The sequence below is a fragment of the Artibeus jamaicensis genome, unplaced genomic scaffold, assembly GCF_021234435.1.
Source record: "Artibeus jamaicensis isolate MK-2021 breed Jamaican fruit bat unplaced genomic scaffold, CSHL_Jam_final contig_64, whole genome shotgun sequence".
Taxonomy (NCBI): Eukaryota; Metazoa; Chordata; class Mammalia; order Chiroptera; family Phyllostomidae; genus Artibeus; species Artibeus jamaicensis.
In genome coordinates this window covers 5,389,715-5,410,899 of record NW_026521911.1, presented here as the reverse complement: position 1 = coordinate 5,410,899, position 21,185 = coordinate 5,389,715, and the positions used below count along the sequence as shown (strand labels likewise).

Below are 21,185 nucleotides of genomic sequence, written 5' to 3'. Positions count from 1 at the left end.
CCAAAGAGGCTGCACCTGGCACTTTCTTATATAATAGAATTGGAATCTTGGACATTCTTTGGGCTTGGTTTTTGGTGGGGAATATGATGCATCTTGTAAAATATTTCTCCTCCTTAATTCCACTGGTGGTGAATCAACAAAGTCACTTTCTTCTTGGGTCTTTAGGAATTAAAGAATAAAATGAAACATAACACTTGGTCTTCCAACTTCTTTTCTTGCTAAAAATCTCTATTGAGTATATGTTTCATATTTCATTAAGTCTAAGATATCACTGATTATAAGATACATCATTTTTTTTGTATACCACTAACAAGAGGTTGCCAATTAAAACATGAAATGCCTTTGATTATAGGACACATCTCTGTTTCAGAGATGTTAATGTGAAAAAATGTACAACTCAGACTCAATGAAATATGGTGATTACCTCATTGAGGGAGCTTGAATCTATTATTAGAAACCAGATTCTGCCTTTAATTAGACTTGACGTGATTAATGCCTTTCTTTTCCTAAGCTCCAGTCTTTCTCTCCCTGTGGGAGATAGACATGCATGTAGAGGATCTTTTCTAAAAGCTGAAACTGCAGGCTGATCGTCATTTCTCATGGATGGCTCAGGAAAGTACCAGCTGTGAATTATTTCCCTTTCGTTTTCCCTTAGATTGCAGGAACTTTCCTTAACTATTCAGGCCTATGATGTGGATACAGTTCTAGCATAGTATTTAGAGTTCAGCCAGGATTCAGATCTTGACTTCCATTTAACCTGTGTGTACCCTGGGCAAATGACTTAACATCTCTGAACCTTGGTTTCAAAATCTACAAAAGTAAACATTATAATATTACTCAGAACTGTAGTAATTATTAAGGGAAGTAATGTGTAAAATGTGCTTAGCATGGGACCATAGTACCAGTAACACTGTTATTTTCTGAGCCTGTCAAGTGCTTGACTGTATAGGCTTCCTTAGCTCTAAAGAATAGATTGACCGTAATTGTTTACTGAGTCCCTGATCTTTTTTTCCTTTGCAGATAAATTAGCTGAGGATTATAACTCTTCTAACACTTTGGTAAGTCTTTATTTCCTCTGTTCTGACATGGGCAGGCATGATGGTCAGGGATCAAAGACAGTGTGGCAGGTGCAGAGCCACTCCCAGGACTGGGAGGCACTCATGTTGGTTGCTCCCGCACCCCAGGCCGGGCTGCAGCGTCCCTATCTATGTAGGGAACTGCAAGGGCATCGGATTTCATAAACAGAAGGCGTCTCTTTCAGTTCTAATTGTTTAATATTCTAGAAATCCTAACCTTGGAACCAGAAGAACTGGCTTTTGGGCTCAATTTTTCATTTGTAACTTTGAATCTGGGAAAGCCAGTTGTCTTTCTGAGCTTGGTACACTTTGTCTTACCTGAACACTTCGAAAATCTGAATATCGAAAATAATTGCCTCTCTTTGGTTGGTTGGTGTGGCTGACCCTGTCCAGCAGAGTCCACCTGTTGTGGCTTACGGTGAGAATGAATGCACAGGCGACAACAGTCCTGTGTGGAAAAAGGGAACAGGTGCGACTACTCTCTCAAGGGGAGAGTGCCTATGGTGCCTCGGCCACTCCCTCAAGAGGGGAGCGCCCCAACCCTTGCCTCTACAGGCTTTTATTGTTTTCCTGGGATCTTACATCGTAGAAAGATTTATTATCTATCACATAGAGTATTATTGTCTACATTCTAGGTACAATCAAGGAAATAAAAATAACATGCAGAGGGGGATGGCAATCAGCTCACTCGCTCTGTCCTTGGGAGAGCTCACATGGATTTTGGAAGTTACCTTGAAGATAGACAATACACATTTGTTGCTTTAGACCAGGGTGAGGGTATTTTAGCAAGAGCAAGCCATAACAGTCTGTATGCATTTTCTAGGCCTGATTCCTACGGGAAAACTCAGTTTGAAGGTCTGGCTCCTGCCCACCACCTCGCTTCTATAGGTTTTCCATACAGAGCTGAGTCACATTTGCCAGGCCAAGACAAACCGGTCCCCTACAGGTTGGGTCTACAAAACCAGGATTTGGACTAATTATTGAAGGGAGCATGTTCTGTTCATTTAAGATGTACCCTGAAGTGGTAGTGAATGCCCTGTCAGGTGAAGGGCTGGAAAGCAAAACTGGATGACCTCAAATCTTCCTCTGCCTCTTTCAACTTAAAAGTTCTATTTTCCAGAGCAAATAAAATGTATTGATGCATTTGAATGGGTCCTTAAATAGTAAGCTATGATATATATATATATATATTCTTTATACCTGATGTTATCTCTTGTACAAAGGGAGTCATGTCATATTAGTTTACTAAACATTTGCAAACCCCTACTCTGTGCCAGGTCCTGTGGAGAAGTTGCAGTATAGGGATGAATCAGATATTGTCCCAGCTCCTAATAACTTCCTAGTCTTGTGAGTGACATGAAAGCAGCAACAAGCAGTTCCAGGGCAGAGTGCTAAAGGTCTGTGAGGCCAGAGCCAGGTCTGCCTTGTTCACTGCTGTGTGCGTGGCCTCGGGCAGGCAACCACTTCCTGAATGAAAGGTTGGGCGGATAAGCAAAACTTTCTCGATGATAGAGTCTGAGCCGAATGAGTTAGTTATCTAGGGTAAGAATTGGGAAGAGATGAGCATATTCCAGACAGAGACAGAATAAATAGCATGTGCGACGACAAGGGGGTTGGCAAGGTGTGTTTGTACAGGAAACTGCAAATGCTTTGTTATGACTGGAATGTGAAGTGTGAAGGGACCAGAAGTGGGTAACAGGGAGAAGTGGTAAGCAGGTCAGATCACGTAGGAGTTTTAACTCTGTCTTAAAGGCAATGAGAAGCTATTGAAGAATTTTAAGCAAGGAGGGTAGTAAGTTCTAACACAGTACTGAGTCACCATTAAAATACTTTGAGCTATGCTTCCAGCGGTGCAGATTTGTTTACTCTGAGTCATTTATACTGTTATCAGTTATAAAATATGTTCACGTGTCCAGTGCCTGAAAGCATACTCGGGCCTTTCCTATTCAGTATTTTTTTTAATCCTCAACGGAGTTTAGTGAGGGGGTTTACTGTTTTTGTTTTATGGTTAATGAAACTGAAATTGAGAAGAGTTAAAGGCAATAGGTATTAGAGTACCAGTCTTTGTTGCCTTCCTCTGGTTTATTCTTTCATCAACTGGAGGATATACACGTAGGGAGGAATTTGCAAATGTTAAGATATTTGGGAGGTTCTAACCACTACTGAATAGTAAATCATCGAAGAAGACTGGGCTGTGCTTTATGGCTCAAATGTCTTTATGCTTTTATAGGAGGAGTGAAAGCTTTCATATATTGAGTTAGCTAATATGTGCCAGGCACTGTGCTATTAACTATACATACAGTTATTAGTTATTACATATGTATATAGTTGTTAGCATAATTAGTCCTCACAATTACCTTGTGAAGAAAGTATTATCATTCCCATTTCACAGGTAGAAAAGCAGAGTTTCTTGGAGATTCATAATTAGTTATTGTGGCAGAACTAGATCAGAACTAGGGTCTTCTGGGTGCTAGTCCAGGAGTCTTTTCACTGCGTCAGAGAACTGAGAAAGAAGGTATCAGAGAGGTCTTATAAAGGAGACTGCAACAAAACTAGAGCTATGTCATTCGTGAGTGAGGAGGAGCCCTGGGGCTCAGGCCATATGGCAGAGAGGATAGCACCTGCTTGGTAAAAACCTGTACTGCTTTAGTGTCTACAATTAAAACCACTCACGTTGTCAAGGACATTTTTTTCTTTCAATTCAGAACATTTGTCCCTGTGGCTCATTACCTTATATTTCCTTACTAGTTTTATAGGAGGGATATGGTTTGTATTGTGGTAGGGTGGTATTATTTATCATATTGGTTTTATATAGATCATTTTTACCTGATTTATGAAATAATTGGACAGGATCGTTATCCCCTATAACACAGGTTAAAAAATTGAGACTCAGATTAAGTGACTTGCTCTCTTCCCTTGAATGAATTAATAGTAGAAACCAGCACAAAATTTAATTCTCCAGAACATTCATTTATTCCTTCATACTATAAATACTTACCATACTATAAATACTTACTTACCACCTTGTTTGTGCCCAGGCATTGGTAATACAGAAATGAATATGTGCTATCTCAGTCCCTGAGGGAAAATTTTACAGCAGACTACAGGGGTAAGGACTGCAAGAGAGGTATAAATCAGGTACAATGGAGATCATATTTGTTGGGCCCTAGTGATTTATTCATTAAACAAACGTGATCTTTAAGGGTCTTCTGGCTCTAAAATTCTGTTATTTGTGGCATTGGTCTGAGATCTCAGATCGAATGCCTTTTAGTGCCTGAATTCTCATTTATGAAGTGAGTGCCTGCTGTGTGATAGGCTCAAAATTCAAATGTCGGTAATGTTTTTGTCTTGATCTCATAAATTAGTGAGGAATCAGGATATATAAACAAGGATTTACAGTATGGTATTTGGTAAACATAGGTAGTGATGTCAGGCAGAAAAAAGTGTAATGCTTTCCTGCCTGAAGTAGCATGAACATAAACCAAGCTAAGAATCCATCATTCCAGGCCAAAGAACTTGGACTTTGCCCTATGGCTAAGGAATGACTTAAATATGAGATTGATATAATTGGGTGTGCATTGTAGTCTAAACTAACACCTTCGAGGATAAAAAAGAATTCTTAGAAATTAAAAATATTATTAAATAAATAAATTCACAAGGATTAAAAGCCAAATACATGGAGCAGTAGATTAATGATATAAATTATACAAACAGATGGAAAATATGAGAATAAGAGGCACGGGGGGAGGGTTAGGCAAGGAGATTCAAAAAGAATTCGAGAACTGAGGCACTAGTGGGAAAAAATAATCAAAGGAAGAAATTGTAGCCCTCACAGTTGATGGCAGGAGCGTAAAGTGGTGCGGCCTCTGGGGAAAACAGCGTGATAGTTCCTCAAAAGGACAAGCGTAGAATTACCATGTGACTTAGCAATCCCACTCCCAGGCACCATATTTCGCTGTGCATAATGCGCACCCACGTTCCAGTGCTGCCTGTGGATAATGTGCATCTTTATTTTTCCCTCAAAAATCTGGGCCAAAAAATGCGTATTATACACGGCAAAATAGGGTATACATGCAATAGAAATGAAAACATACATTCATATGAAAACTTGTACATGAATGTTCACATGAGCATTATTCGTAATAGCCCAAAAGTGGAAACAACCCAGATGCCCTTCAATTGATAAATAGATTCAATATAAGTATTATATCAATACAATGGAATAATATTCAGACATAAAAAGGAATGAAGTATTAATAATGTCACAATATGGATAAACCTCACAAACTTTTTGCTAAGTAAAAAAAGCTAGACACAAAAACTGTATGTTGTAAGAGTCCATTTATGTAAAATGTGTAGAAAAGGTAAATTTATACAGACAGAAGGAGACCCGTGGCTCCCGAGGGCTGGGCATAGGAGCGTGAATGACGTGGGGTGATGGAAATGTTCTGAAACCAGATTGTGGCGATTGTTGCACAAATTTATAAAATTAATAAAAATTTTGAAATTGTGTAAGTGAATTTTATGATATGCAAATAATACCTCAATAAAGCAGTTTTAAAAAGACAATTATACATTTTTAATAATACAGAAATAAAAGGAGGTAAAAGTAAACATTCCTTGGGAATGCCTGGTGAAGATGTCAGATTGAACATAGACATCTATTTCTTGAAATCTCACTAGAACTATAATAAAGAAATGGTCTCTCCAACCCAGAAGGATGGAGAGAGAACAGGAAAAGAGACAAGAGCAACAAAATAGGAGACCATGGCAGGTTGATAAGCAGTAACTGACTCAAAAGCTGATAGTGGGCAAAGCTGATCCATGTATCTATGTGGCTGAGTCCTCAAAAGGCTCAGCAATTGGTAGCACTTCTGACACTGGAGGTGAAGTGGAGTACAGCGGGAAGGGTACTAACAGCAGATGCAATTAAAATTATTTAAGATGCAGTTAGATCCCTAAATCTCTTCCCTGACTCTACACCACTGAGTGGTTGCCCTTCCCTAGCAGAAAACTGGAGGTTTATTTTCTAGAGAAGGTAAAACTGAGGATTTCTGGATAGGATGTTAGGCACAGTTAAATATAAGAGTAGCATATCAAAAATAGGTAACTAAGTGAATATATGCATACTGAATGCTCACCCCACTCCCCTTACTAGGCTCCTACAATACTTGTAGTCAGACCTTTATTCTTAAAGCAGGAAATGAGAAGATTGTTCTCTGGATCTGACCAGCCTAAATTCTAAAGACAAAACAGGGAAGTTTCTCCAAATGGTCCAATTGGATTATTCCATTGTGTTACAAACAAAGAAAAAAGACTAGATTATGGTGATTACGCAGCTCTAAAAATGTATTAAAATCATATGAATTCTTTCATTTGCTAGGAATATTCTTTTTTGTGGCAAGTCCCATGGCTTGCTCTCTCAATTCATTCAGGCCACTGCTTATGTGACTTCTCATTAAGAGGCCTTTCCATGACTATTCTGTCTCATGTAATAGTTACCTACTACCAAGCAATCTGTATTCTTGTAGTTTACCTTATTACTACTGCCCGACATATTGATTAATTTGGACTGTTTCCTCTTTTTAAATGTAAGTCATAGACTTAGGGACTTTATTTCGTTCTTCAGTATAGCCCCAAACAGTAGAATAGAGTCTGGTACCAGTAAATGAATCAATGAGTTTAAGTCACTGGCTTTTTTTAACAACAGAAGTTTGTAGTTATTACTTTATTTTCAGATGACATGACACTATACATAGAGAACCCAAAAAATCCACCAAAAAACTACTAGAATTGATAAACGAATTCAGCAAAGTAGCAGGATACAAAATTCATACCCAGAAATCAGTTGTATTTTTATACAGAAAATAATGAACAGAAAGAGAAATCAAGAAAATCTCATTCACAACTGCTTCAAAAAGATTAGAATGCCTAAGAATAAAGCTAATCAATGATGTAAAAGACCTGTACTCATAATATTGTAAGATGCTGAAGAAAGAAATTGAAGAAGATACAAATAGGTGGAAGCACATAAATGTGTTCCTAGATAGGAAGAATTAATGTCATTAAATGTCTGTGCTACCCAAAGCAATCTATAGATTTCAATGCAATTCCTATTAGATTCCAATGACGTATTTCACAGAACTAAAACAAATATTTCAAAAAATTATATGGAACCACAAAAGGCCCTGCATAGTAATAGCAATCCTGAGAAAGAAGAACAAAGTTAGAGGAATCACTCACTCTACCTAATATCAAACTATATTATAAGGCTATACTAATCAAAACAGCATGGGACTGGCATAAAAACAGATGCATAGATCAGTGGAACAGAAAAGAGAGCCTGGAAAGAAACCCACACCTTTATAGTCAATTAATATTCAACAGAAGAAGGAAGCACATACAATGGGCTAAAGATATTTTGTTCAATAAATGGCATTGGGGAAATTGGACAGATATGTGCAGAAAAATGAAACTAGACCATCCTCTTGTACCACATGCAAGAATAAATTCAAAATGGACCAAAGACTTAAGCATTAGGCAGGAAACTAAAAATCCTAGAAGAAAACATAGACAGCAAAATCTTGGACATTGCTTGTAGAAATTTTTAACCAAATATTTCTCTCTAGGGAAGGGAAACAAAAGAAAAAATAAACGGGACTGCATCAAATTAAAAAGTCTTTGTACAGCAAAGGAAATCATCAACAAAATAAAAAGACAATCCACAGAATGGGAGAACATACTTGCCAATATATCTGATAAGGGATTAATATCCAAAATTTATACTGACAAAACTCACTGCTAAAAAACTCACTGTTTTTCCGAACAACCCAAAGAAAAAATGGGCAAAGGACCTGAATAGCCACTTCTTCAAGGAGGACATGTAGATGGCCAGTAGACTTATGAAAAGATGCTTATCATCACTAATAATTAGAGAAATGCAAATTAAAATCACAGTGAGATACTATCTCACACCCGGCAGAGTGGCCATCATCAATCAATCAACAAACAACAAGTGCTGGTGAGGATGTGGAGAAAGGGGAACACTCTTACACGGTTGGTGGGAATGCAGACTGGTGCAGCCACTGTGGAAAGCAGTATAGAGATACCTCAAAAAATTAAAAAGGGATCTGCCTGTTGAACCAGTGATCCCACTTCTGGGAATATATTCAAAGAAACCCAAAACACTAATTCAAGAGAATATAAGCACCAATGTTCATTGTAGTGTTATTTACAATCACCAAGATATGGAAGCAGCCCAAGGATCCATCAGTAGATGAATGGATAGAACAACTGTGGACATTCACATAGTGGAATACTACTCAGCTATGAAAAAGAAAATGTTATGCTTTGTGACAGTATGGATGGACCTGGAGTAAAATATGCTAAGTGAAATAAGCCAGTCAGAAAAAGACAAATATCATATAATTTCACTCACATATGGAATATAATGAACCAACTGAACTACAAGGAAAATGGAGACAAATTCATATATAGAGAGCAGGCTGACAGCTAGTTGGGGTGGGAAGGTTGGGGGTGGAGGGATTGATCAAAAAGGAAAAAGGACTCAGGTATATAGGGACAACAGTGATGAAGTGGGCAGGGGGACATAAGGAGACTAAGTGGTAATGGAAAAAATACAATAAAGATGGTTTTAAAAGTTTGTTGTTATTAGACATAATGATAATTTAATTGATCCCTTACATCTTTCTAGCTCCTCACCATTTACAAAGTGTTCTGACACCCATGTCACTTTATTTCATCCTCCCAGTGGCCCTCTGAGCTGGGCAGCAAGCTGCTGTCATAGCTCCACTTTAGAGATGAGAAACTTGTGACTCAGAGTAGGACAGCCTTGCCCAAGGACACAGGGCAAAGAAAATTTGGGGTAAAAACCTGTGTCTCTTGATTCTGGTAGGTGTTAATACTACCTTCCAAAGCTATCACCTTAGAAAACAGAAGGTGTTGCTAAGGAAGATGATGAAATCCCCTTGTCTACAGAGTTTACAGGGCAAACAAACCTGGTTGGTGTTTCGAGTATAGATCAGGGTGCCCCACGGTCACAACCCAATGATGAAGAAAGAGGCTGCTAAGCCCTGGCTGGTGTAGCTCAGTGGATTGAGCGTGGGCCTGCGAGCCAGACAATCGCGGTTTGATTCCCAGTCAGGGCACATGCCTGGGTTGCAGACCAGTTCCCTGCAGGCCAGTTCCCAGCAGGGGAGGCACAAAAGGCAACCATACATTGATGTTTCTCTCCCTCTCTCCTTCCCTTCCCCTCTAAAGATAAATAAATAAAAAAAAATAAAAATATTTTTAAAATTGTCAAAAAAAAAAAAAAAAGAAAGAGGCTGCTGAGTTAAAACTTAATTCCCATGAAACTTAACGTAATTCCTACTGAGTTTTTGTTTAGAGGAATAGTGGGGAGAAAACATTAGAACAGAAAAATATCAAAGTAAGTGTTTTGTCAGCAAAAGAACCTCTGTTGGATTTTAGACCTGAAAGAGATCTATTATAATTATACCACTACTTTTACTCTAGATTCCTCAAGTGATGAGACTTGAGACCAAAAGGGTAGATTCAATGCCTACAGTCGCCAAAGCTACTTGCTCACATGTGCCTGGCACTGTCAGTTTGTGAGTTATGCCCAGCAGCAGGGGCCCTGTTGGATTCTGGGAGATTGCCGGTTTCCTTACCTTAGTATGTCAAGTGTGGTCAAGATCAATCTCCCACACAGTTAACGGAGCTGTAGTCTAGCAATCCACTAGATAAGTTTTTCACTGATCTCCTATTATTCTTTTTTTTTTAAATGTTATTTTTTAGAGGGAGGGGAAGGAAGGGAGAAAGAAAGGGAGAGAAACAGCTATTGTTACTTCCGCTATGTGCCCTGGTGGAGGGTCGAACCCACAACTCAGGCATGTACCCTGACTGGGAACCGAATTGGTGATCTTTTGGTTTGTGGAGGACACCCAACTGACTGAGCCACACTGGTCAGGGCTCCTCTGTCATTCTGACTCCCTACTGTCCTCTCTCTAGAGCCCCCAAATGGCAGGCAGAAGGGGAACTCACCCCTCTATTTCCTATATCAGATGATGAACTGCTTCAGGACACAAAATACCCTTTTCATTTTTGTACTTTTATGTCAACAGTATCCATCACAGTATCTTACTGAGCACAAAGTAGGAGCTCTGAAAATATCTGAAACCATTGAATTATATCCATACATTTTAAAATATCTCTTTTGCCCTGGTTGGTGTGGCTCAGTAGATTGAGCGTCAGACTTCAAAGCAAAGACTTGCCTGTTCAGTTCCCAGTCAGGGCACATGCCTGGGTTGCAGGACAGGTTCCCAGTAGGGGACACGTGAGGGGCAACCACACATTGATGTTTCTCTTCCTCTCTTTCTCTCTTACTTCTCCTCTTTCTAAAAAAATAAAATATTAAAAAAAATTAAAATATCTCTTTTGCCTTTCTAGTTCTATGCTGTAATACTTTAATCTCTATCAAACATCTCATGTTTTGGAGCTACTTTGTCTCTTGAATCTGTGTTCTAAACAGTAAAGTTATGTTTTTGCTGGGACCTGCTCCCAAACCTGCCACTCTTGGCCCACCTTTGTTACAGTTTGCATGCAAAGATCAAGTTGCCGAGATTATAGCAGATCCAGTTAGTCACGTTGATAAGGTTCATGACAGGACAGGGCGAAGCCTAGTGAAATGGATAGTAGCCAGTCTAGGGATACACTTGTTGTTCTCTTGAGACATGGGGCTCCTGATGTTCTGTATCTTCAGGTTGAGGCAGAGGCACCTGAGGACATAATGGGTGTGCAGCAATATGTTTTGGTAAAGAAAGGAAAAGGAGAGGCGAGAGCCTGTCTCGACTTCTATTAACCATATAAAAAAAAAGAGTAAGGAATTATAATGATAAACTTTGTAAAATTTCAAACTTTTGATCCCTTCACTACATTTCATGTTTTATTACCTGGTCAGTGTGGAGAGTGAAATTTATAGAATAAGAAGGAACTGTAAGCTTGTCTTCAGGGTTTGGATTGGGGAATGCAAGCAGAAAAGCTGTAAGCTGGCTTCTCAATCTACATAGCTTTGGATGGGAGAAAGGGACTGAGTGGATAGTGGCAACTAAAAGACAGAGGCTGACTGAGTTCCTGACTGGCGGCTACACAGATGTGGAGAGCTCAGAGGTGGAAGTGAGTTTCAGGAGGGCTGTCAGGATGAGTTTTTATTTGGGAAGAAGTGGGGAGATTTCAATACTGGTAGCTTAAGTTCCATGTCAGCTGGCTGTGATGAATCCGGCTTTTCCTCCACTGTACAGAATGTGAAGACTGTTTCTGAGACCCCTGCAGTGCCACCAGTTTCAGAAGATGAAGATGATGATGATGATGCTACACCCCCTCCAGTGATTGCTCCACGCCCAGAGCACACAAAATCTGTGAGTCGTTGGGGATGTGAACAGCCTTGTGATTTATTAATTTGGAGAGGGAGAGGAAAGCTAATGCGTGAGGCCTAGAGGTTTAATACTCTGGTAGTGGTTGTTAGATTTTGGAGTTGGTACAATCCCCAACTCAACTTGATTGAATCTCTGTGATTAAAGACAGTAAGTAGTATATATATTTATCATGGGTTTGCAAATAGTCCAAAAGTGTCCTAAATAATTGGTGTTTATACCAACCCAGCCCTCGTTTACTCAGTCTGTTCTCCGCAGACAGGAAGATATGCAGAATTACTTAGTGCAGGACTAATGTAAATTATTCCATTCTCCTGGGAAGCAACAAATTAGCAGGCTGCAGATCTTTTCTTCTCTGTTAAATGTGCAGCATTCAGCCTCTTAGAAGTCATCGATGATACTGAAAGACCCAAGAGAGTCAATAAATACATTAGTGCTATTAATATGGTGGACATCCGGAGTGCATTTTGATGTCTGATGTTGGCTGCGATTTTTATTAAACTTCCTTGGAGGTTCTTCCATCTCGGAATAGCCACAGTCCTTCTGCCCCCTCTTTGCACAATATGGGCCCCATGCCTTTTACTTGATTTAGTATCAGTGAACACTGACTTATCATCGACGATATCCTTCTAGTATATTTTTTCTTGGACTTGTTATTATGACAAGAACTTTGTAATGAAAGAACAATCTAGAGCTTAAACTCTGTGATAATACAAAAAAGGCTGCCTTTGGATTTGAGCATCGAGAGAGATGTTTAGACAGATGTTGGTTGACTGACTATGGGCGATGCTATGGGGGAAATTCAAGAGGATTATATGACCTTTTAGGATGAGGACTTACAAACAGAATTTGTGGAATAACCCTTTCTGTAGGTCACAAAGTCACCTTAAGAAAAATGAGCTTCAAAATTAAAGAGCTGTCAGGATACCTTACATTGCCATGGCCATTTTTGGTTTGTAAGCATGTTCATTAAAAAAACTTTTTTCTACTAAATCATGAACTCCTCAAAATTAGAGGGAATAAATATATATATGTGTATTTACAGTGCTTAATATAGTTCTTGGCAGTTACTAGAAAAGCAGTAAATATTGAATGAATGAACACTAATCAATAAATTTTTATCTTTATAGCATTTCTTTCCAAAAAGGTATCTTGAATTCCTAATGTTTAGAAAAAGAAGCTGAGATTTGGAGAGTTAAATTGATCTACCTAAAGTCTCTTAGCAAAAGAGCCAGGATTGAAAGCATTTATTCCAGGCCCAGGTCGCTTTCCACCAAGCACAGTGGCCTTTTTCTATGTGCAGATTTGTGCTGGCAGCCAGAGAGGGAGACTGTTAGAGAAGAAAAAGGCCAGGTTTGTACCCTCAGGGAGCCATGTCAGGAGAACTGAAGAAGAAAGACAAGGAGTGAAAGTGCAGGCCTTAGGTGCCAGGGATATCGTTTGCCTATAGATACAAGAGTAGAAAATTAAGAAACCATTGTGCTAGAACAGTCAGGAAAGAAGCTCTAGTTTCTGATCTCCATGTCTTGACCTAAGTTCTCTCCCATTTCCACCTATTAAAATCCTCTCTGCCCTTCAAGATCCAGGTGAAAAACCCCATTTATTTATTCACCGATTCATCAAACATGTATCTAAATGCATGCTTTTTGTTAGGCAGCTGGTTAGATACAGGAACTCGGGGATGAGTGACACATCCCTGCCTTCATAGAGCTTATAGACTAACGACAAGATGGTTGTGATATTTTTGTGGAAAAAAAAAAGATAAATGCCTAAAAGGATCCTCTGGGGAAAGGGAATATAACATCTGAACCTCAACAATGTATAGTTTACTCATTTTTAATGACCGCCATCCCTTTCTGCCTTGTAGTTATAACCATCTCACAAGACTACTCATAAGAGAATGGGGTGGCATTTTGTACAGTGAAGCAAAGTGTAGATTCTCAGCCAATGTCAAGTAAATGAATAGGAGATATAAAAGCATTAGCAAAATTTTAAAAGCTCAATATCCATTGGGCATGATTTTAATCATTTCACACATTAATTAATTTAATTCACTAGTATCACCATTTTACAAATGAGGAAACTGAAGCACAGAGAAGCTAAGTAACCTGCCCAAGGTCATATGAATAGTAAAAATAAGAGTTGGGATTTAAACCCAAGCAGTCAGGTTCTAGAGTTTGTGGTTTAATCGACTACCCACTACTGCCTCTTCAAGAAGAACGACTGAAGTTTTTCTCTGCGAGTGTTCAGGATTTAGAGAGGGAGTAACTCAAAAGAAGATAGTGTGTTGTGTTAGTAGTGCAAAGTGCTGTGCAAATAACAGGATACTCATTTCAGCTTAGGAAAGAATAGAATTTTAAGATGAAGGGCATTCTCATCCAATGATAGACTCTCCTTTAAGTCATTTCTGTTGAGAGTTGTCTGACCTGTATTGAGTATCTTCAGTGTTCAGATGCTCACTAACCCGTTGTGTGCACCAAGATCAAGGGAGGCCATTTCAACCACGGAGGCTGGGCCTGGTACAGAGGAGGAGGAACACAGATTTTGACCTAGGAGGAGGGATGAGTTTGTTGGGATTTGTTTTTCTACGGATATTGTAACACACATTTTAGAGAGGCCCCTGAGCTTCCCTATGTTAACAAAGGCTGGCCTTGCTGAATTCTTGTACCAACAATGCAGGTATACACACGGTCCGTGATTGAACCAATTCCTGTTACTCCAACTCGGGATGTGGCTACATCTCCCATTTCACCTACTGAGAGTAATACCACTCCTCCAGATGCTCTGGCCCGGAATACTGAGAAGCAGAAGAAGAAGCCTAAAATGTCTGACGAAGAGATCTTGGAGAAATTACGTAAGCACTGTGTAGCTTTCTGAATCTCCCCCTGCTGTATGATTGGTTGAGCATAAAGGCAGAATTTTGTTGCTGCGAAGATCTCAGTCCCAGGCTTGCTCTATCTGGCTGGCTAGCTATGCTTGAAATCTTAGCTACAAGCTGTGCTTCTCCTCACTCCGCCCTTGTGCTCGCCTCCTCTGTCTCACCAGCCCTGATTGGATACATTAGGAGCATGGTGAGAGAGAGTGTGGGTAGCTCACTTTAAGATCTAGGCATCCCTCATTCCCAGGCGTGGGTTATGTAGAGGACAAATAGCTTTTATCTAACGAATAATCTGGAATGTTGTATTGAGAAAGACTGAGGCCTTGTCTATATCTTCTGGGGAAAAGTACTGTAATTGATTTTTTAAAAAAATTTGTATGTTTGCTATTGACCTAGGAGAAGGCAGATCTGCCATTTTGGTTGTAGGAAAAGAGGAAAGGGAAACTAACATTTTATGGGCCTGTACTAGTAGCAAATGACAAGCACGGTATGTTCTTGATTTTTTCACTTATCCCTCATGTTAACCTTGTGAAGACAGACATTATAATCCTCATTTTTTGCAAGTAAGGTATTTGAGGTTCAGGGATGCTAAATACCTTGCCTAAATCATATAGCCAGAAAGTGCCAGGGCCAGGGTTAGAACACAACTTGTGCTCCTGTGATTAGAGCATGCTTCCGCTTGCCCTCAGGTGGAAGCTGAGATTTTACTTTCTTTAATGGCCATAAATGGAGGTCTACTGGGGTAGCTTGTTTCTGTGCTCCAGTCAACTGCAAGAGAATTTATATTAGAAGGAAAGTGTAGGTTGGTTTGTGGGCTTGTAAAAAATCATTTGACAAGGTCTTTGATTTAATCTTTGTACCTGTCCACTTCTAAAGAGGATCTGATGTGACCGATTGGGCCTAATCTGCAAGGTGCATTGCTTTCAAAAGCTGAAGTTTCTGATTCTCTAGCTTAGCAGCTCTCAATTTCTTCCTAACTTTTGTTTGACTTAAAAAAATTCACTGTTTTAAAAGTTGACCAGAGCCCTTATGAAATAATGAAATAAGAGAAGCCACTTTCCTAGTCACCTATTTACTCCTATATGTAGTCTTTTTCTCTGAACCAGATTTAAAAAAAAATTAATGCTTAGAACATAGAATTATGGAAAGCAGACCTCTCTGGTGGTTAAGAACACTTGGGTTGAAAGCTCAGCCCTGCCACAGATTTGGGACTTGGGGGCAATTTCCTACGGTTCTCTGGGCCTCCTTTTTCTTAACTTTTAAATAGAGATGTTAATCCATGTTTCATTTATAAACCAGATGAGAGGATGTATGTGAAAAGTACCAATTCTTAGTAACTGGTATTAGTGGAAAGCACTTTGACTGGAAGACTGAAAACCAGACTCCTCATCTGAGCTCTGACACCGGTTTGCTGTGTGACCATGGGAGGAAGTGCCGCCCCTTCTGTGGGCCTCAGTTTCACCATCTCTAGAATACAAATTGTGAAACCCAGAGAGCTCTCTCACCCTGTACGTCTTCGCACTTGACATACTTCCTGTTGCAACTCCTTTTCAACTTTCTCTCCCTAACTCCTACCTACTCTTTAAAACTCAGCCCTGATAGCACCTCCTAGATGAAGCCTTTCCTGTCTGAATTTGGTGCCTTTTTTTCTGTACCCTCTTGCTGTGCAGCACACTAGTTATTATATTTTCAGGGAACTTTAAGCCTGTCTGTCTCCTCCATGAAGCTGAGCTTCTTGAGAGCAGAGACCGTCTAAACTGTCTCATCCATCTCTTTACTGTAGCACTCAGCATAGGCCTTGGCATATAGTAAGTGGGCATATTAAACAAGTAAGTGTTTATTGAATGGATGAATTTAAAAATGAATAAATGGCCCTTAGGAGTTTAGACATGGAATAGATTACTATGAATTAAAGTGTAAGGAGGTGAAACTTCTGGCTGGAACTTATGGGGGAAAGCTAGGGACCTCCTCAGTATTGGAGGTTTCTGGGTATTGGAGGTACCTTTGCCAACTCCAGGGTTGGGGAAACATGGGCCCTGTTTTGTATCTTGATCTGGGAAAAAAATGATTCATGGTCTTTGTTTCTTTCAAAGGGAGCATAGTGAGTGTGGGCGATCCTAAGAAGAAATATACACGGTTTGAGAAGATTGGACAAGGGTTAGTCGGGACATTTTCTTTCCCTAGAGAAATGACTTAAAATTGTGTATACTGGTGTATGTGATTTTGCTTTTGTTTTGCTTTTCATAAACCTTGTTCTTCTTACTCCATTTCACCCCTCACCCATCTGAAGGTGTTATATTAGACTGACTTCAGGTTTGGCAGAATTATGCCTCATGTGAGAAATATGCCATTAGCTGACCATGTTGCTAAAAATACCCATGCAGTGAGAACTGAAAACCCACTTATTTTCTCAGCATAAAACCTGCTTCCCAAGTTACAGCTCTGCTTTTCCAGATTAACCCCGCTTACCCGGGGCTGAGGTCTGCCAGCACTAATGTGAAATGGAAGACTCAGAACTGCAGACCTGTGTGCTAGTATAACGGGACCTGCTTTTCTAGGTGGATGCCAGCATTCATGCCTCTGCTGTCTGGTTCCTTCCCTGCATCTTCTATGCTGCCCTCAGAGTACCAAGCTTAGCAAACCCTAACTGTGTCCTGTTATGTGGCAGACACTGGGAATACAGCTGCTAATCAGACACAGCCTCTGCCTTCAAAGACCTCATGTCTACAGAAGGAGGTAGTCAAGCCAAGAATTACAGTACAGTGACTCTCAAACAACACAGTTTTACTGTGTACAGGTCCACTTATATGCAGCTTTTTCAATAAATACTGTAAATGTGTTTTCTCTTTCTTATGATTTTCTCAACGTTTCCTTTTCTCTAGCTTACTTTATTGTAAGAATACAATATATAACATGTAACAGGCAAATATGTGTTAATTGACTATTGATGTTATTGGTAAGACTCTAGCAGTAGCAGGCTAGTGGTAGTTACGTTGTAGGGGAGTCAAGTTATACCCAGATTTCCGACTGTGCAGGGCACCAGTGCCCCTGTGTTCAGGGGTCAGCTGTATGCTGGGATAAGCCTTAAAAGTGTTTGGCCATTATTTTGAGCAAAAGAAGCCACACATAAATGAGCAGATACTCTATGATTTTATTTATATGAAGTTCAAGAATAAGTAAAACTAATATATACTAACATAAGTCAGAAAAATGGTTGTCTAAGAGGGGGATGGTGGTTGGGAAGGAGGTGAAACTACAAACACACCTTCCGGGGCGATACTGGTGGCAAACACATGGGTGTATACATCCTGAAAAATCATCAAGTTGTTCACTTACAACTTATGCAGATCACTTTAGGTAAGTTATACCTATGCATGAAAAAGAAAAATAATGATATTTTTATAGACCTATAGAAACAGCTATAATTAAAAAGAAACTGAAAAAAAAATGTCTGACTTGTGGAAAGCTCTCAGTGGTTAGTTGAATGAAAGCATTGTTGCTATGAAGTCATTGAAGTTTTCTGTTTTAATTTTTCCTGTGCATTCAGAAATGTCTGAAAGTAAGATATAGTATTATATAACATCCTGGTGTTTTATTTATATGGCATTCTACAGCTTACGTCTGTTCTTTGCCTCTGTTGTTCAATCCTTGAAATAATACTGGACTTGAGTGAATCTCATTTTTTCCTGGTGGAATCCTTTTTCTAGGATTTCAGACAAGCTTTTGTGAGTCTGAACTGGCATGAGGTAGTTAACAGGTTGAGAATAAGGTGAGAGTAATCTGGGAAGGCATTTCCTTTAGCCAGTTTCATTGAGATTGAGACCGTAGCAGAAAGGCACATGGGCAGGTGTGAGCAAGTCAGGTCCCATCTCTGGACTTCCGTTACTTTGTCCATAAATTGAAGGGAGAAGAATTGTAGATTCTTACAAAACTTCTGATTTAAAAAAAATTCAGATGTCTGAGGCCCATAAATAGGAATATCTATAAAATGTGTTTTCCTTGCTTATTCGGCAGGTCTATTAGTGTAAGGGAGGAATGAAATATTTGTTAATCACCTATGCTGATGCTTTCACATTCCATGATTTAAAAAAATAAATGCCACATAAATATGATGAATTAGTACTATTATAATTTTTGCTTGTTCTTCCCTTTAAGACCTGAAAATTTTTTTGACCCAGAATTTTATGTCTAATGATATGTCTATTACAGGTAGAAATAACCAAGTGCTAACCAGTGGGCCTGAGTAGCTTTCTAGACTTCTGTGATCATGGAGACATAGTTCTAAAAGGTCCATCCCCCAAGGCCTAGGCATGTTTGCCTTCGAAGAAAGGTACATGTGGTAGGATGGGCATAGGAAGATAGACACCAGCTTTATGATAGAAGATGGCTAGAGGTAGGATGATCAGTCAGTGGGGAAATAACTGCCAGTGCAAAGAATCCAGTCCTTATTGGATAGCCCTTGTCTTGGGGTCACATTTTTTTTTGCATGTGGCTAGGGTCCCAGCTAAAGAGTGGTGGCGAGGAAGCTGGTGACCATAATTTCTAGCTGCAAGACAAACTTACAGGTGACTTTTCTCTGTGAATTGAACTGACTTTGCTGGGAAGCAGAATTTCAAGGCTTGCCTAGAGTACTTTTTCTTTTTTCTTTTTTTGCAATACAGGGAATTAGATTTCTTCAAATTGCATCTTATATATCTGACACGTGACATGTAAAGTTACACATATTGCTGCATATCATCACTACAAATATACAGGGTTTATGATTACAGACATAAAATGAGGTTTTTAGTTATTTAGAGTAGACATGATTACTTTCCTAGCATAATTTTTTATACTTCTCTCTGTCCCTCCCATTCCCTTTCTCTCTGTATATGAATGTGTATATATACCCATACATAAACATATGTATATATAGTGAAAATACCTTGGGGATGGGGTAGAAGTATCAGATTTTCTGGGAGCATATGTATTTGAAAAAGTGCATTTAATATTTTATATTTGAAAACATGAAAACTACAAACTGCAAAATAAAACAAATATATCCTCTTGAGAGCATAAATAATTGAAAAACACTGTTTTAAAGGGTCATAGTGTCAAAGTGGGAAGGGGACCCTGATATTGTTTTAGATTACTCCCTGTGCACAGAGTAGATTAATCCCTATAGTAGACTATAAAGACTATAAAAACTTTAAAGTTTTTATAGTTCTTTAATGTAAATTTCAGTTGAATCTAACATATATAATTGTACAGCTTGATGAATTTTCATGAAGTGAGCACACCCATGTAACCAGTGCCCTGGTTAAGAAACAATATTACTGTTATCCCAGAAGTCTAGATCCCTTTTTGCTAAAAATGTATGCCCTTCCCCCCTCATTCTGAAAATTCCTGTGAGGCCCTTTTCCCCTCACTCCTCACCTGCAGTTGAAAATGGTAGATCTAATCTTATAACCTGGTTTACAGATGAAGAGTTGGAGGTCGCAAGAGGTTAAAGCCACCTGGCAAGAGTGATGGAAGAGAGGAGATGAGGGAGCAGGAGCGAGAAACTGGTACACAGGGTGGGCAAAAGAAGGTTTACAATCGTGAGCCTCTGAGACAGAGTTTATTTTTGTATTATTTATTAACTATTGTGTTATTTTCCATTCAAACAACTATAAGCCTACTTTTGCCCCACCCTGTATATCAAGACCTATTTTATTTTGGCACTTGACTAGTGCTTTATATACACTTATATGCTTATCTTCACTTTGCAAATGAGGAAAGTCTTCGAAGCTCAGAGAATAACTTGTTCAAGATTGTACATCTAGGTAGATACTAGGTAGAAGTTCCAGATTGAAACTCAAATCTTTTGACCACTAGAGCCTGTATTCTCTTTGCTACCACATACTGCTTTTCAGGTATGAGAAGGGGGGGCGAGTGGGGAAGATTATTATTTGTTGCTGTTATTGTTAACACTTGCATTGCCAGATTGTACGTAGAGCTGCATTTGACAAATATCACTTCACTTAATACCTATGTTTTCTCCCCTCCCCCCTCCCACCTGTCGTTCAGTGCTTCGGGCACTGTGTACACCGCGATGGATGTGGCCACTGGACAGGAGGTGAGTATGTAAGACCCACGATTGCTCCTCAGCTCTACTATTTCTTTCTTTCTTTTTTTCGGTCAAATTTAACCCTCCCATTTAATCATTTGGCTCAGTAGCGACACTTTTAGTTTCTTACTGTAGCACACTAGAACCAAACAGAGGAGTAACATGGTAAGACAGATTTTGGAAAAAGTCACTGTGGCTACAGTGTGGAGGAGATAAGAGTGGGACAGGTGAGTCAGGAGGTTACTATGAAAGTCGAGGTGAGGGAGAATGGTTAGGACTAAGGTGGTAGCATAATGTAAGGGAGGAAGTGGATGGATTTGAGAGGCACTTGGGTAGATTTGACAAAATTTGGCGATTGGCTCAATGTGAAGATGACTTACAAGTTTGTGATACTAATCAGGGAGAAGGAAAAAAGGTGGAAGTACAGGTTTGAAGAAGTTGGATGCTGCCTGAGAGATCTTGTGGAACTGCCAAGTGAATGTTTATACAAGTTTGGTGCTTGGGAGAGAAATCTGATATAGGAGAGATTTAAACACATGTCTCTTGACTCCTAATCTAGTTGATCTTCCATTACTCTGTGCCCAGGATTCCAGTAGACACTGAAGTCCTCATTTGGAAGTACCTCTTTGTTTTTCTCATTGCATTAAGTTGGGAGAACCTTACTGCCGAGACCTGCTGACCCAGGATGTTAT

The 21,185-nt window shown here is 39.4% G+C and overlaps 1 protein-coding gene across 3 annotated transcripts in view; it reads left to right on the top strand.

The window, feature by feature from the left end:
• PAK1 (p21 (RAC1) activated kinase 1) overlaps window positions 1-21,185 on the top strand; it is a 145,679-nt gene that overhangs the window by 100,519 nt on the left and 23,975 nt on the right. For all 3 annotated transcript variants that reach the window (XM_053670805.1, XM_053670806.1, XM_037138569.2), the window contains exons 5-9: window positions 1,021-1,058; window positions 11,396-11,512; window positions 14,207-14,381; window positions 16,499-16,562; window positions 20,454-20,502. In XM_053670805.1, the coding sequence (XP_053526780.1) occupies window positions 1,021-1,058; window positions 11,396-11,512; window positions 14,207-14,381; window positions 16,499-16,562; window positions 20,454-20,502 (443 nt within the window). The remainder of the gene's footprint in view (window positions 1-1,020; window positions 1,059-11,395; window positions 11,513-14,206; window positions 14,382-16,498; window positions 16,563-20,453; window positions 20,503-21,185) is intronic.